The sequence below is a fragment of the Antechinus flavipes genome, chromosome 6, assembly GCF_016432865.1.
Source record: "Antechinus flavipes isolate AdamAnt ecotype Samford, QLD, Australia chromosome 6, AdamAnt_v2, whole genome shotgun sequence".
Taxonomy (NCBI): Eukaryota; Metazoa; Chordata; class Mammalia; order Dasyuromorphia; family Dasyuridae; genus Antechinus; species Antechinus flavipes.
In genome coordinates this window covers 163,122,658-163,140,151 of record NC_067403.1, presented here as the reverse complement: position 1 = coordinate 163,140,151, position 17,494 = coordinate 163,122,658, and the positions used below count along the sequence as shown (strand labels likewise).

At 35.7% G+C, this 17,494-nt stretch overlaps 1 protein-coding gene across 1 annotated transcript in view; it reads left to right on the top strand.

The window, feature by feature from the left end:
* The window catches only part of FRAS1 (Fraser extracellular matrix complex subunit 1), a 360,951-nt gene that overhangs the window by 120,410 nt on the left and 223,047 nt on the right, over positions 1-17,494 (top strand). The window contains exon 18 of the mRNA XM_051966720.1: positions 439-582. Coding sequence (XP_051822680.1) covers positions 439-582 — 144 coding nt within the window. The remainder of the gene's footprint in view (positions 1-438; positions 583-17,494) is intronic.

Sequence of the window (17,494 nt, the reverse complement as noted above, 5' to 3'; positions counted from 1 at the left end):
GGTAGTACCCCCCCAATTGCTTTGTAATTAATTACTTTAGATTTATTCAGTTTATATTTAATTATAATATTATTGTCTCCTTGGTTAAAATGTAAGCTTCCTGGAAGTAAGGATAGTTTCATTTATTGCATATGTTATCCCAGCAATAAATATTTTTGATTGATTGATTGAATGCTGAGCAATTTAGCTATATCTTTTTGCTTTAATATTCTGTTTGGAGGAGAACAGCCTCATGAATATGAGGAATGAGAAATAATCCAGTGAGTGGATCCAACATGATTCTTGCTTGTCCAAGCTCAGAAGTCTTTAAGTGGTCAGAGAATATGCCGCCATCACTGTTATTAAATATGCTTAAGGGTGTTTTTGACTTGTCTAGTAATGGTGTTTCTTTCATTTGCATAATACCAACATTAACCTTGGAATTTTCCCTTCTCCAAGTGTGCCATCCTTCATGTAGACAATGCCGGGGTCCTACAGATTCTGACTGCATCACTTGCCATCCCCATGCTCTTCTTGTGAGTGGAACTTGCAGGACCAGCTGTAAAGAAGAACAGTACCTGAACCTTGTGGGCTACTGTGTGGGTGAGTCAAAGTCTTACTTATGGGAGCTGGGAGAATCCATCGCTGCTCTAGGTCAGGAGAGCCCGTCTTTCTTACTTATCCGCCAACAACATTCTGATCCTTCTGAGAGAAGATTAAGCTGTCTACTCCATTTAAATAACAATAATGGCAACACATATTTATCAGCAAGGATATATGGAGCATCCACATTGGCCACTAGATTTAGAAGCACAAAGATTATTGCAATTTCTATATGCAGGGACCTTGTTTTCTAATATGGAGGACAAATAAGTACCTTTGTTAAATATGTATAGGATAAAATAGAAATGGAATAAATGCAAGTAAATACAAGATAATTTGAGAGGAAGAGTACTGCCTGTTGGGAAAGCTATAAGGCAAAATTTCACATCTAAGGTGATATCTTTCTTCAGGAAAGTTCACTATGCATTTCTTCAAATTTCCTGAATATTAATCCATTTCTTCTATTGATTATTTCCATTTTATACTGTATATATCTTATTTTGTTATAATTGTTTGGATTCTGTGTCCCCTATTAGACTGTGAGCTTCTTGGAAACAAGAACTGGTTTTTGTTTGTTTTGTTTTGCTTTCCTTTCATGAGAATTAGGTAGGTAGAACACTGGATTTCAAGTTAGGAAGGAAGACCTGCTTTTAAATTCTATCTCAGATATTGTGTGTGATTCTGAGTATGTCACTTAAAAGACATGCCTCAGTTCCTATCCATAAAATGGGGAACAATAATAATATCTACCTCCCAGTGTTGTTGTGAAGATTAAATGAAATAACGTGACGTGATTTGCAAACCTTAAACTACTATATAAATTCTATTAATATTGTTATTGTTGTTATCATTACTATCATTATTATTATCCCCATAGTTGTTGCCATCATTGTTCTTATCTCCAACTCTTAACACAGTGCTTTGGAATATGGTAGGCACTTAATAAATGCTTGTTGATTGTCTGGTAACTGATTGCTACAAGAATATTTGCTCCTTGATTGTTAGAATCATTAACTTTTTTCTATCAGTTACTATGTTGTTTTATGCCAAAAGTAAATCAGCTGCTACAAAAACTAGTGGCCTTCCCCCCTCTTTAAACTCAGGTTTCCAAAAGATAAGTTAGCAAAAGTTTGCTAACTGTAGCAAATACAAATAATGACAAAGCCCCTTTGTTAATTGTCATATTTATCTCTCTTGCTTGACTGTGTTAGGGGTCTCCAAACTATTTTTACTCCTACTAAAAATTTTGAGAATGTGTCCCAATATGTACATATTTACTTATTTATGTTATATACATGTACTACTATGTGAATGATCATTGATATTATAAAACATGTACACAGACATTAAAATGGATAGAAGAGAAATGAAATAATGCATTTAAAATAATATTTTCTTTTTAATAGGAAAATTTACTAAAATATCACTAAATAATAGTGATGATACTTTAGTAAACAGAGTATGATTGAATATCCTTCATTATTTTTAGAAATAATGTTCTAATATTTTATGATATAGATTCAAGGGTCAGTTTCTAAATTCAGTTTATTTTGATATTAACAAGTTTTAAAACTTGTTAAAGTTGAAAAAATACTTTCCTAGAGATCCTGATGGGCTATCCCACAAATATATAAAGATTTTTGTTGAAATTTAGCTTGTAAATGTCCATTTTACCTGATGTCAGTCAGTTGTTATTGGCAATTAATTGGAAGGTATCATGTTTACACACATACATATATACATACATACATGTACAAATATATTTAACATTGAGTTGAAAACCAACTGAAACCTCATTTGAAAGATTTTTAAAACAGGTTAAAAAAGTCTCTCTCTAAGCTTTTAAAAAGTACAGGAAGGAGAATCTATACAGATGACATATTAAAATTGTTTTTTGCTAGCCCAAGAAGAACAAGTATTTAGAAAGAGAAGGTGTCAGATATTTCATAAATGTCAGTAAGGATAAGGCTTGAGCAAAAACCATCTGATTTGGCATTTTTGAGATGAATGGATGAATAAAGCATTTAATGAACACTTTGTGCAAATAGAAAAATCAGTTTCTTCCCCCAAAGAACTAACCTTCTAACAGAATAATTAACATGTGCAACGTTTTAGTTATAAGTCAAATAGAAAAGTTCCATGGTCCTTAGGGTACAAAGGCAAAACAGATGTTAGCATCTTTTCTTTATTTTCATTGATAAATTATATCAGTTTTTTTGGTGTTGAACCATTTAATAGTACTAAGAACTTTGGTGGCAAGAACTTTCTTTCGTGGGTTTTAGGTAGCTATAGTTTTTGCACCTGTAGGAGCATTTGCTAGGTTGTACCTCCAAGGGGATTATGGGTCAGGGCATTGGGCCAAAAGCATTGCTATTTCCAAGGCTTCTGGATTCAGGACTCCAGGCCTTCTCCATTAGGTTCTAAGGGGAGATGATGGTCAAAGAGATTTGATGGTTTGACTTCTACAGCTCATTCTTCTTCCTCATCATGATCTGCTTCTTCAGCCTGTTCTGTGAGTAGTAGTTGGTGAATAGGGTTGCCCCCTTCTCTATGAGGGCAACTTCCCCAAATAATGGCTGTGAGGGTCAGTTTGGAAGAGACCAGTGGTCTGAGGGGAGCTCCCACTCCCAGAGCTCTTATGTCTACATGTCTCTTTGGGCAGTTGGTCAGTCCAAGCTGATGATGTAGGTGAACCCCCTTTCTCCCCCCCAATGATTTCTCTGCTTAATTACAGTTATAGAACTGGACAGGAAGTAAGTCTGTTGCTTTGGGAAACTGTGCTTTCCTCAAGAATCTTGGCTCTGGGTCCTGTGTGTTTTTATCTGATCATTGTTAACTTTGGAAAAAAAACAGTTTTAGTAAAGTGGGACATAGAAATTGAGAACTGAACAGAATGAAAGGATAGAGTGCCCTTGATGCAAGTTTGGAAAAGGAGTGGATTTGTGGGGAAGAATAATGGAGATGTGCAATGCAGATTGCAGCCCACCTATGTCTACTAATCCTGTGCAGCTCACTTTGTCCCAACAAAATGAAAAGAGGAGATGGAATTCTTTCTGAAGTCCAAAGTTTACTCATCTAAGAACCATAACCTACCTGTTATGAGGGGACCAGGATTACGGGATATGATGCACAGGAGATAGGAGTGGAATTTTGCTTTCACAGCCCTGTTGGTGTGTGTAGATCACACTGAAGTTTTAACCAAAGTGAGGGGGGTCTATTCCTCTCAAACTAAAAAGATTACGAATATATGTAGTCTGGGAGGCTGCTTGTGGTAGAGGACAGATTTGGAGATTTTTTTATAGGATAATGGGTGAAAGGGGGATGGTGATGAAGTTAAATTGTAGACAAGCCCCATGATTGGCTATCTTGGGGAGAGTGAGATGGGTATCATATTTCCACTTTAATAGATTACCCTTTGGGATCATGTACAGAGATCCAAGGTCCCCACTTTGGAGACAATAAGAGGAGAATCTTACAACAGTTTTCTAACTCCCTAATCAATCATTCAGCAACATATGTAATTTATCTATTATATGTCCTGTAGACACTGGAGATACAAAAATGAACAATAAATGAGTGCCTGCTTTCAACTGATGATAATTTTGGCATTTTGGAAGTGTTGCAACCTGAAGATAGTAGTGATGGGGCAGTGGATAGATCACTGGGCTTGGAGCCAGGAATGCCTGATTTAATCCAATTTTAAGCATTTATTATCTGGGCAAATCACCTTCTGTTTGCCTCTGTAAACTGGAGATACTAATAGCACCTCCGTATAGGGTGATTGTCATGATTTAATGAGATAATATTTGTAAAGAACACAGCATAGGACTTGGCTCACAGTAAGTACTTAATAAATACTTATTTCCTTCTTTCAATTCAATCAGAAGAAGGTTCTTTGAATGCCAACATATATTTAACATTGTGCTTTTAAATAATATGGAAGATGTAGAGAAACAAAGAGCAATGCCTTCCCCCCAGGAATTTATCATCTGGATAAGGCAGTAAGGCAATGGGAGCTTTTTAAGGATTGGAATTATGGTTAAAAAAAAGGTATTTTTTTCATTTTTATTCATTTTTTTCTCCCTCCTACATCTCTCTTACTGCCACAAGGGGAAAAAGAATATAAAATCCTTGTAATAAATAAGTATAGCCAAGAATAATGAATTTCTATTTCAGCCACATCCAAAGAATGTGTTTTTCTTTCTCCATTTAAATTGTCATCTTTGTATCACAAGGTGGACAGCATCCTTCATTATCATCTGCAATCAGGACTGATTCTTGTGCTGATCAGAGTTCTTAAGTGATTATGATTATATTTATTTGAGTTTGGTTTATTTCTGACAGTTATATTATAAAGATTGTTGAGAGAAAACAATGTGTCTTCCTGAACTTGGTGCCCCTAGATAGTACAGTAAATAGCAGTCTGGACCTGGGATCAAGAAAGCCTGCATTCAACTGTGACTTCAGATACTTGTACAAGGCACTTACCTTCTGTCTGTCTCAGTTTCCTTGTCTGAAATATCATTATTATCACTACTTCTCAGGATTGTTTGAAGATGAAAGAAAATGATATTGATTATTATTTATTGTCATTATTAATTCACAAATATGTTATAAGAATGAATGAAATATGTGCAGGGAGGATGAGAGAGGGTATTCTAGGCTGGCAGAACAGTGTGAGTTATAACATTGGGTGGGAATACCCATGTCACATGGTTTTTGAGCAAAGAAGTATCATAATGAATGTTCTGTTTCAGAACAATCAGTCTGGTAGAGGTATGGAAGATGGATAGAGACAATAATAGGTGAGGAAGGGGGAAACCAGTTAAAATGCATCAGCTCATCTGCTTGTTGGGTGAGATAGTAAGTTCCTGAAGTAAAATGATGGCCTATCCCTTTTCATATCTTCAAATCCATTTTGTGCTGCAAATACATACTTTTTTGCACTTAATAGTATTTTTTTAGATTACATGTAAAGATAATTTTTTTCTAAACATATTTCCACATTTATTATGCTGCACAAGAAAAATCAGATCAAAAAGGAAAAAAATGAGAAGAAAAAAAAGCAAGCAAACAACAGAAAAAAGGTGAAAATACTATATTGTGATCCACATTCAGTTCTCTCAATCCTTTATTTGGATACAGATAACTTGTCTCCATTACAAGTCTATTGGCATTGGTTTGAATCACCTCATTGTTGAAAAAAGCCAAATGCATCAGAATTGATCATCACATAATCTTGTTTCTGTGCATAATGTTCTCTTGGTTCTACTCCCTTTACTTAGCATCAGTTCATTAAGTCTCTCCAGATCTCTCTAAAGTCATCCTGCTGTTCATTTCTTATAGAACAATAATATTCCAATTCATTCATATCCCATAAATTGTTCAGCCATTCCTGAACCAATGGGCATCCATTCAATGTCCAGTTCCTTGACACTACAAAGAGATCTGTGTCAAACATGTGGGCCCTTTTCCCTTTTTATAATCTTAAAGATAGTTTTCAACATTCATTTTTCTAAGATTTTGAGTTCTAAATTTTTCTCCATCCTTTCCTTTCCTATCCTCTCCCCAAGATAGCAAGGAATCTGATATCAGTTATACATGTACAATCAAAATGCATATATTTTAATATATACACCAAAGTATGTGAGATAATTTTTATGAAGCAGTATATAGAATTTTTATGTAAGGAGAAAGGGAATAAATTAAAATTTCAAAATAATGACAAAATGATGATAATAATAGTTAACATTTATGTAGTACTTATTACATGCTATGCAATTTTCTCTTTTCTCCATCAATTAGGCGATTGGAGGAGTTATTATGTCTCTGAGGTTGCTGGAGGTCAGGAATATAGAGAATTGTAGGGCTAAATTAAATGAAATTCTAGCCTTATATGAGTAAAATCCAGTCACAGTTCAAAGGACTGAACATACACTCATGTTTCTGGAGATTTGTTGTATTCAGTTCTGGTTTGGACTTTGGAGCCCTCTGCCTAGGGCTCAGAAATAATTTTCTTGTACAGATATTATTGTAGTCTTTTTTGTTGTGGTGGGATTTGACTTATAATTCTTTTCATTGACCTTTCCTAGGAACTCATTGACCCCCAAATATGTTTTCCCATTCAAGTAATTCCCCTTTAACCATATTCTTGCCCCTGTCCTTGGTACCATGCTTTTTTATTATGTAGAAGAATTTAAAAAGATGAGTCCTTTTTCAGTGCTTCCCTTCCCCAATGTCTAGGATTCTCAAACCTCCTTTTTATAAGATATGCTGGCTCAGTTAGATACATGGTGAGCCAAGAGAATTTGAAAATCTTTTTATTTATAAGTATTCTAAAAAGTACCATATTTTAATAGAGAAGGGAATAAACATTTACAGAGCACCTACTATGTGTCAGGCACTGCACTTTGAAAAATTTATATATTTATTTTATTTTTAATTTATGAGATAGAACAAGCATTTCCATTATATAGTGTAATATGAAACTGCAAATCTATATGTGCAACTTGTTATTCTTATAAAATATATGCTAAAGTTAGCCTTAGATGTGTATATGTATAGCTATAGAATGTATGTGTGTGTATATATATATATATATATATATATATATATATAATAGAAGAGTATGTACACACACATACACATATATAAATCATTCTATATACATTTCTATTCACACATTCTTTTTCTTGATGGAAATTACATTTTCCTTCATATGTCATATGACTTAGTTGCTCAAAGTTGTTTTTTTAAAAAAAATTCGTTGTTACTGTATACAAAACTCTTTTGGTTCTGCTCATTTCATTTTTAATTATTTTATGCAAATTTATCTGTGTTTTAAAAAAAATCAACCAGATCTTTATTTGTTATAATCCAGTAGTATTTCATCATGATCACATTCCACAACTTATTCATCTATTCCCTAATTGATGGGCATCCCTTCTATTACCAGTTCTTTGCCATCAGAGAGTAGTACTATATTTTAGAACATTTAGGTTTTTTCTTTTCCACTAGTCATCTTTGTAAAATAGACTTAATAGTGGTATTGCTGGATCAAATAATATAGGCAATTTAATAGCTCTTTGGGAATAATTTCAGATTGTTCTCCAAAATCAGTTCACAATTAGTATTTCCTTTTTTCAGATTGAGGAAACTAAAATAAAGAGTGGTTAAGTGAAATAAATATTTGAGGCTGGATTTGAACTCAGGTCCCATGCTCTATTTAGTGTTCCCCAGCTATCTCTGTTGAAGACACACTAGAGAATAGTTCAGCTCCTGGAGTGGTATTAGTAGAATGTACTTTCTCTGTCATTGGAGCTTGTTCAGATATTGAAAAATAGAATGTTCATTATTATGTCTTTCTAATATGTTGGAAAAAAGCTTATTCATAGAATTATAACTCCTCAAATGCTATATGAAATGCTATTTTCAGAGACTTTTTCATTGCTTTTAACTGTTTAAAAAGGAATATGTTACATTTAATTTATCATGCAAATAATATCAACATTCTTGGGAGTATGTCCAGTGATTTCATTGTACTTTTTTTTCCTATGGAGATGACATCTTACTGCAATGTACTCATTCTTTAGCCCCTCCACTTCTACTCTGTCATATACCAATATGTATCAAGCAGAAGTTTTATTTTGTGAAGCTTAGGCCAAGACTGAAAAAATCCCAACAAAGACAAATGATTCCAAAAAGGAGGGAAAATGCAACAGACATAATAATAAATGCTTTCATCTACTCAGTATGAATATTCTCTTTATAGTTTTTATAAAATAAATTATCTCTTTGCTCCTAGCAATCAGCAAAATATTCCAAAGCCTTGGGTTATTACTACTTTGGTCTTGCAACTATCAGATTATTTCTCCTCATAGAAAAGAGTGAAAATTAAAGAAAAAAACATAGACAAGGGTAAGGGAAAATAATGCTCATGATTGAAGAAATGGACTTTTGGGGAAATTTCTTTTTTTTTTCCTTCTTTATCCAGTTTATACTTTGTTTCTACATGTTTTTATTGTTTTATTTTTTCTGTTTATACATGTACATTAAATTTTTTAGTACACATTTCTTTCTGAATCATATTGGGTTGGAAGAGGAAAATCAGAACAAAAGGGAAAAATCATAAGAGGAAAAAAAAACAAGAAAAAGGAAAAAAGGGAAGTGCATGTGTTGGGAAATTTCTTCTGTAGCTATTTGTTAAATGTCTGCCATGTGTAGAGCTCTGGGGCAGCTCCTGAATAAGGTTTGAAATTTACAAATAAAACATGGTGCTCTGCTCTCTTGGGATTAGGCATGGGATATGTGACTGGTGCAAATTTCTGCAGTTCAAAATAATCCATTAGAGAGTTGCTGAGAAATTGAAATTAAGTGCTTCATAAGGAGAAAGTGATCATTTTTGAATAGGAATATTAGGAAGGGTCACCTGGCAGATATGGCTTTTGAGATGAATAAGCAGAGGTGGTAGCAGCCCAGCTGTAGAAAACATCATGAGTGGACATATAGAAGTAACCACAAGTGGGTCATGTTTGGAAATGATGAGTAATCTAATTAGGTTCAAGTAGAGAATAATATGTAGTGGAATAACAAGAAAAAATTTGTGGAGATGTACTGATTATGGAAGGCTTTGAATCCTTAGGCCAAAGGAGTTTGGGCTTTACCTCATCTGTGTGAAGGGATCCTGGAAAGGTTGTGAGTAAAAGGAATGGAATGACATGACCAGATCTGTTCCTCTAAAGAAGCACCCTTTGCTGTGACTTTCCAGATCTGTGTCTGTAAAGAAGCATCCCTTACTGTATTTCCCAAATCTATCTCTAAAGAAGTATCCCTTACTATGACCTCCCAGATCTGTCTCCCTAAAGAAATATCCTTTATTGTGACTTCCCAGATCTGTCTCTCTAAAGAAGTATCCCTTTCTGTGACTTCCCAGATTGGTGCCTCTAAAGAGGTATCCCCTTCTGTGACTTCCCAGATCTGTGCTTCTAAAGAAGTATCCCTTTCTGTGATATCCCAGATCTGTGCTTCTAAAGAAGTATCCCTTACTGTGATATCCCAAATCTGTCTCTCTAGAGAAGCATCCCTTATTGTAACCTCCCAGATTTTTCTCTCTAAAGAAGTATCCCTTACTGTGACTTCCCAGATTGATGCCTCTAAATCTGTGACTTCCCAGCTTTCTGTGATAGCCCAGCTTTCTGTGATATCCCAGATAAGTTTCTCTAAAGAAGTATCCCTTACTGTGATATCCCAAATCTGTCTCTCTAAAGAAGCATCCCTTATTGTAACCTCCCAGATTTTTCTCTCTAAAGAAGTATCCCTTACTGTGACTTCCCAGATTGGTGCCTCTAAAGAGTTATCCCTTACTGTGACTTCCCAGATCTATGCTTCTAAAGAAGTATCCCTTACTGTGATATCCCAAATCTGTCTCTCTAAAGAAGCATCCCTTATTGTAACCTCCCAGATTTTTCTCTCTAAAGAAGTATCCCTTACTGTGACTTCCCAGATTGGTGCCTCTAAAGAGTTATCCCTTACTGTGACTTCCCAGATTGGTGCCTCTAAAGAGGTATCCCTTTCTGTGACTTCCCAGATCCATGCTTCTAAAGAAGTATCCCTTACTGTGATATCCCAAATTTGTCTCTCTAAAGAAGCATCCCTTATTATAACCTCCCAGATCCGTGCCTCTAAAGAAGACTTTACTGTGACTTCCCGGTTCTATCTCTAAAGAAGCATCCCTTACTATTAGGATCCTTACAAAGTGTTAACTCAATGGAATTGATAGAAACAATGCTTATGTTTCCACCTTTGAGAATTCACACATTGTTCACAAGTTTGAGAGATTCACAAGTCAGGATTCCGTATGAGATTCACAAGTTTACACCTCCCACAATCCCACTCTCAGAGGAGGAGTCAATCTTTGCGTTCACACCATTAAGAGATCATATATAAGAAGCTCTTAGAGCTTCAGTCAGGAGTCAGTTGAAGAGATTGAGAAAGCAGGACTCAGTTGAGAAGGCCAGAACCAAGATTCAGAGAGAGCTGGAGGCTGAAGCTGGCAGATAAGTTGCAAAAGCTCTTGGAACCAAGGAGGGAGAGAGGCCTCTAAGAAAATTAACCAGGTTATTTTGAAGGAGACAATAAAAGATTTAAACTTTTAACACTTGGCTGCATTTGAGGTGATTATTTCTTGGAACTGAAACTAAGGCTACCTCCAGAAGCTCCCCAAGAAACCTCCTCCCGGAGAACCATTATATTTTAGAAAAGAAGAGAACACTATACCTTACTGTGACTTCCCATGCAGGAGGACTGAGGACAGCTCCCGAATCATAATGCAGTATGAATGCCCTTCCCTTGTGAGAAAGTTCTGTGAACTGAGAAAGAATAAATGATGTTAGATTGTCTTGAGAGCCATGCATTGCCTATTTAAGAAGCTTGTTAACAAATATATTCCATCCATAAACACCTTTTAGAGTCTCATGTTGATTTTCCCTTCCAATACATTGTTATCAGTGTTTTTAAAAACAAAAGACCTGGAAAATGTAAGTACAAGGGAAATTTATTAGAGACAATTAGGGGTGTTTATTAGTGGTCAAAGTTGGATTTGGGAAAGAGTTCTCCTTTTTTCTCCCTATTTTTTGTTTTCACCTTTCCTATTTTTGTTTGTAAAGGAGATAGATTGTACAGAGAATTAACAGATGTGTATTACTTTGTACAAGCCATTGTTCTTGGCTTTGAGGATACAGTGATAACAATCCAACATTTTCTGCCCTGAAGGGAGTTTACATTTTACTGGGAAAGATTAAGCTTGTGCAGTGAGTGCAAAGTATATACAAAGCTGATACAAGAGGGAGTATGCTGATAATTCTAAGGAGCAGAGGAGATCTTATGTGGGAGGTGGTGGCTAAGTTGTACTTTGAAAGAAGCTAGGGAGTGGATGAAGATGGAGATGAGACAGAAAGGAGGACATTCCAGGAATGGCAGATTTTTGGACAAATGTCTGGAGTGTTTGTAATGAGTATTTGGAGGAAGAGCTGGAAAGTTAGTTTGATGGAAACACAGTATGTTGAAATAAGACAGAAGAGGTCTGTGAGAGCCAACTTATCAGTAATTTTGTGCCAAAATTTTAAATCTATCTTATTTATTTATTTTTGAAGGAGATAATGTTAAGGAACTTGCCTCCAAAGTCTCAGACTAGATTTGAACTCAGGTCCCCTGCTCTACCTATTGTCCCTGCATTTTATCCTAAAGACAAAACAAGCCCCTCATGATTTTTTAGTATGACAGGTAATATCTGGGTTTCAGGATATCTATTTGTCATCTCTGTGGAGGAAGGGAAGAAAATGGAAGCAGGGAGACCTATTAGGAAGCTTTTGAAATAGACCCCATGAGAGATGATGAGAGACTGAAGTAAAACTAATCATGTTTTTATAACACCACCAAGTAATGAATAATATTCTGCTGTGTATCATTGTTATTCGTGTCTCTGTCTTGCCCTTGCAACAAGATTGTGATATCAGCTCCTTGGAGCCCAGGGCTGTCTCATTCATCTCTGTATCCCCTTCAGTGTCTCTCACAATGCCCTTTTCATAGAAAGGATTCAATAAATATTTATTGAATTTATTAAATTTTAGAAAGAACCTGGGGAGACCTCATATTGTATTTCTCTGCCGCTAGATATGGCAAACTATGAGCCAAGTTATAAATAGTACTGGATCACCATCTTGCTAAAAGGCAGCCATGATATCATGGAGACAGCAGTGAACTGAAAGGCAAGAGACTAGAGCCTCAACTGTCACCAGTTCACTTATGGGTAGAATCATGGGTAAATGTCATTTTACCTCATAAGCCCCAAATTTCTCATTTATAAAACAAGAGAGTTTGACATGTAGGTTTGTCAGGACCTTATCAGCCATAAAATTTTGTGATTTTAGTTTGAGATAATGATGAGTGGAGAAATATGAAGAATGATGGTGGCAGCCATTATGGATGAGACACTGAAATTCTACTAATGCTATTCTGTAACACCCAGCTGGAATACTGTCTCTTCTCTGATGGTTGTTTCCAACTACAGTGATCTCTCATTTCTCTGAAAAGACACAATATGTAAATAGAGTTAAATTCATTTTAAGAAGGACTTTAGGAGGTGGGGGGAAGGAGGGAAAAATTTGGAACAAAAGGTTTTGCAAGGATCAGTGTTGAAAAATTATCCATGCATGTGTTTTGTAAATAAAAAAAGTTTAATAAAAATAAAGGACTTTAACAATCTATAGAACATCCAGATCAGCCAGAACATCCCTTCATAAGCCATACTATACACTGATTGACCAAAGGACTGGGACTGTTTAAACTGAGGAACATACAATTTGGGGGAGGAGGGAAACTGATAGTTTCATTTTCAAGAATTTGAATGGCTTTCATATGGAAGAGGGATTAGTCTTGTGCTACTTGATCCCGGAGGACAGAAATAGGAAAGAAGAAAATAAGCATTTATTAAGCACCTATTATGTATTAAGCACTGTGCTAAGTACTTCAGAAATATTATCTCATTTAATCTTCACAATAACTCTGTGAGGTAGATGCTGTTATCATCTCCATTTTACAGTTGAGGAAGCTACGGCAGATAGAGATAAAAGGACTTGCCCAGGATATTTTGCCACTTAATTGCCTCTGTATAGGAGCAATTTTTTTTTTAGGTCAAAGGATATACATGGATTTATTTTATTTTTGACAACAACTTTTTAATTTGAAAATACATTCAAAGATAATTTTCTTTTCTTTTTTATTTATTCATTTATTTATTAAAGCTTGTTATTTTCAAAACATATGCATAGATAATTTTTCAACACTGACCCTTGCAAAAACTTATCTTCCAGATTTTCCCCCCTTCTCCCCACCCCCTCCCTTAGGAGTTGAACATATTTAAAAATATATGTTGGGTAAGCTAGTTGGTGTAGTAGATACAGCACCAGGCCTGAAGTCAGGAGGACCTGAGTTCAAATCTGGATTCAGACATTTAACACTTCCTGGCTGTATGACTCTGGGCAAGTCACTTAACCCAAGTTGCCTCAGGGGGAAATATATATATTTGTGTGTGTATGTTAAACATATTTAAAAATGCCAAATCCAATATATGTATACATATTTATATAATTATTGTATTGCACAAGAAAAATCAGATTAAAAAAACATAAGAAAGAAAACAAAATATAAGCAAACAACAGCAAAAAGAATAAAAATAGTATGTTATGATCTACACTCAGTCCTCACAGTCCTCTCTCTGGGTGTAGATGGCTCTTTTCATTACAAGATCACTGGAAATTATCTGAATCATCTCATTGTTGAAAAGAGCCACATCAGAATTGATCTCTACATGATCTTGTTGTTTCTGTGTACAATGATCTCCTGGTTCTGCTCATTTCACGTAGCATCAATTCATGTAAGTCTCTCCAGGCCTCTCTGAAGTCATGCTACTGATCATTTCTTATAGAACAATAATATTCCATAACATTCATATACCATAACTTATTCAGCCATTTTCTAACTGATGGGCATCCACTCAGTTTCCATTAAACTGAGTTTGCAAAGATAATTTTCAACATTCACCTTTGTAAAAACCTTGTGTTCCAATTTTTTTTTATTTTTTCTATCCTTCCACCCCCTCCCCTAGATAGCAGGTAATCCAATATGTGTTAAAACATGTACAATTCTTCTATACATATTTTCACAATTATCATGCTGCATAGAAAAATTAGATCAAAAAGGAAAAAAATGAGAAAGGAAACAACAACAAAAATGGTGAAAATACTATGTTGTAACCCCCACTCAGTCCCCTTTCTGGATGCAGATGGTTCTCTCCATCACGAGTCTATTGGAATTGGGCTGAATCACTTCATTGTTGAAAAGAGCCACATTGGAGCAATTCTTGACATAAAATGCAAAGAAGCAAGTATTGTCTCCATATAAGGAAAACATTTTTCATAATGAGAGGTGTCTGAAAGTAGAATGGGCTGTTTTGGAGGCTTGTGAATTTCCTTTTTCTGGAAGTCTCCAAGAAAAGACTGATGATTGTTTGTCAGGTGTATTGCAGAGGGAGTCAGTGATGTGGGAGCTGTCCAGGAGGACTAGCACCTCAGATGTGAGAGCTTACCAGACCCTTTTCAGGGCTTCTCATGCATCTTTGGTATCCACCTGTCACCTAACTCTAACTTGTGCACCATGACCACACACTGCTAAAATTATCTTGGCAGATAGGTTAAACCTGGCTGAGGATAACAACAAATTTCTGATCCATCATTGAACCACGGGGGATACCTACCGAAGCATATGCAGGCTTTCTCTGGCAGATTGGGTGGACGAGGACAATTTGTTCCAGAAGCTCTGAAGGTGGCTGAAGCCGGCTCTGTGGAGTGCTTGGAACTTGGTCGGGCATGGAAAATGCCAAGGGCATCCACTGCATCCGGGGCCGTTGCCAGTTATCTTGATTTTTGTTCAGCCACTAGATTTTGATGACCCGAGAAGAGAGTGAGACTGATGAATATGTAACTCTGCCTTACTTAGCTAAATCCAATTCATGTGCAAGTCACATTGTTACCCTGAATTGTCCTCTTCAAAGAATGGACAATGAGGAAGGAGAAATGGGCTATGTGGCATCTGAGGTCTCTTTCATGGGAGAAATTGAGGATGATTGCTTGGGAAAGTGAATGCTTGTGAGGAGATATGGAAGGTCTTTCAAATGTTTGAAAGACTAAAATGTGGAAGAATTGGATTTATTATGTCTGGCTCCAGAGGGAAAAATAAGAGTAATTGTTACTTGAAGTTGCCAAAATGCAAATGTTGGCTCCAGTTCTGTGAGGTCTAACATTGCCTATTTTCCCTTACTTGGTGAGTACCATTTATTGCCTAGTGTTACTGGAGGAGGACTGGTGTGATGGATGAAATGCTGATTTTAGAGTTGAACCACATGGAAATCTCAACTTAGCTACTTACCTTATACAAGTATGTGATCTTATACAAGTCATGTAGCCTCATTGGACTTGAATTTTCTCATCTATGAAAGGCACTGGTTGGATCAGATGATTGCAAGAGTCCCTTGTGATCTCTGACTTATTTTAGAACCTCATTTATGACTTCCTTATTTTAACTTCCTTCGTTGGCGAACCAAATGCTACCCCTCCTGCAATAGCCTTTCTTTCCTTTCCTTTGAAAACCCTCCTAATTATATTTTGAATTCCCTTTCTGCTCAGGGCTTTGAAAAATCTTTTCAGATTGCTGTATGAAATGCTTAGTGGATTATTAATTATTAAATATTCAGAAAATAAAAATAACACATGTTAGAATGTAATACTTATGATTTTCTCTTTTTAAAAAGATACCAAATTAAAAAAAAACTTATCGCATGTGTGTATTTTCTTCCTTTTATGGAAGACTCATCGAAATCCAGTGAAAGGCATCACATTAAGTGGCTACCAGATTGAACATAGAGACAAAATAGAATGGGCTGACCTATGTGGGAGACAAATCCTTTTTCCCTTTGGTTAGTGGATACGAGTGTTTTTTTTTTTTTTTCAAAGCAGGCTTTCCTAGAAACTTCCTAGAAAGAAAGCAAAACACAAAAACTTCAAAATGAATGGAATAATAGAACACAGAGTTTTTCTAATGTAACTGAGGTCACAGCTCAGCTTGAATATCATAACTTACATCTTTTTTTCTTTGCCTAATTCTATCAAGATAATCCTTCCTGAAAACCTGCTTTCTTTACCCTTTGCCTTTTTTCTTCCCTTTCACTGCAGTACTCCTAAAGTTAACTTAGACTGCTCCTGGATATATAGTAGGTACTGAATGAATGACTTAAAGAAAGGAAGTTAGATATTTAAGGGACTATACATTTTTTAGGAATATACATTTACTTGAGCCTTTTACTCCTTTCCCACCTTATAAAGGACATAGGATGACTTTTGATAGGTGCTACTCTGTTTTTATAGTCAGGATATTTCTTTCCTTTCTTTCCTTTCCTTCCTTCCTTCCTTCCTTCCTTCCTTCCTTCCTTCCTTCCTTCCTTCCTTCCTTCCTTCCTTCCTTCCTCCTTCCTTCCTTCCTTCCTTCCTTTCTTCCTTTCTTTCTTTCTTTTTTCTTTCTTCTTCCTTTCTTTCTTTTCTTTCTTTCTTTCTTTCTTTCTTTCTTTCTTTCTTTCTTTCTTTCTTTCTTTCTTTCTTTCTTCTTTCTTTCTTTCTTTCTTTCTTCCTTTCTTCCTTTCTTCCTTTCTTTCTTCCTTTCTTCCTTTCTTCTTCCTTTCTTCCTTTCTTTCTTTCTTTCTTCCTTTCTTTCTTTCTTTCTTTCTTTCTTTTTTCTTTCTTTCTTTCTTTCTTTCTTTCTTTCTTTCTTTCTTTCTTTCTTCCTTTCTTCCTTTCTTCCTTTCTTCCTTTCTTATTTTTCCTTCCTTCCCTCTTCCTTCCTTCTTTCCTTCCTTCCTTCCTTCCTTCCTTTCTTCCTAACTTCCTTTCCTCCCTCCTTTTTTCCCTTCTTCCCTCCTTCTCTCCTTCCTTGCCTCCCTCCCTTCCTTTCTTTTTGTCTCTCTCTCCTTCCCCCTCTCTCCCTGCCTCTTTACCTCCCAATCTCTTTTCCTTCTTTTCTTTCAGTTTGTCTGTCTGACATCTGTCTAGTTTATAAATATAATATTATGTGTGTTATTATGGATATTACATTATTATCACTACTACCTTTTACATATGTAGTTTGTGTAGTGTTTTTCCAAACACTCACAAATAGCATCTCTTAATAAGAAATCATGGAAGGATGTGTGTGTGTGTGTGTGTGTTTGTGTATGTGTGCACATGAGATTTGCTAATTCTTGTTTTGCAATTCAAAATCAAAATTCAGAGATACCAAGTGCTTTTAGATTTGAAGCTGGAGGAACTTG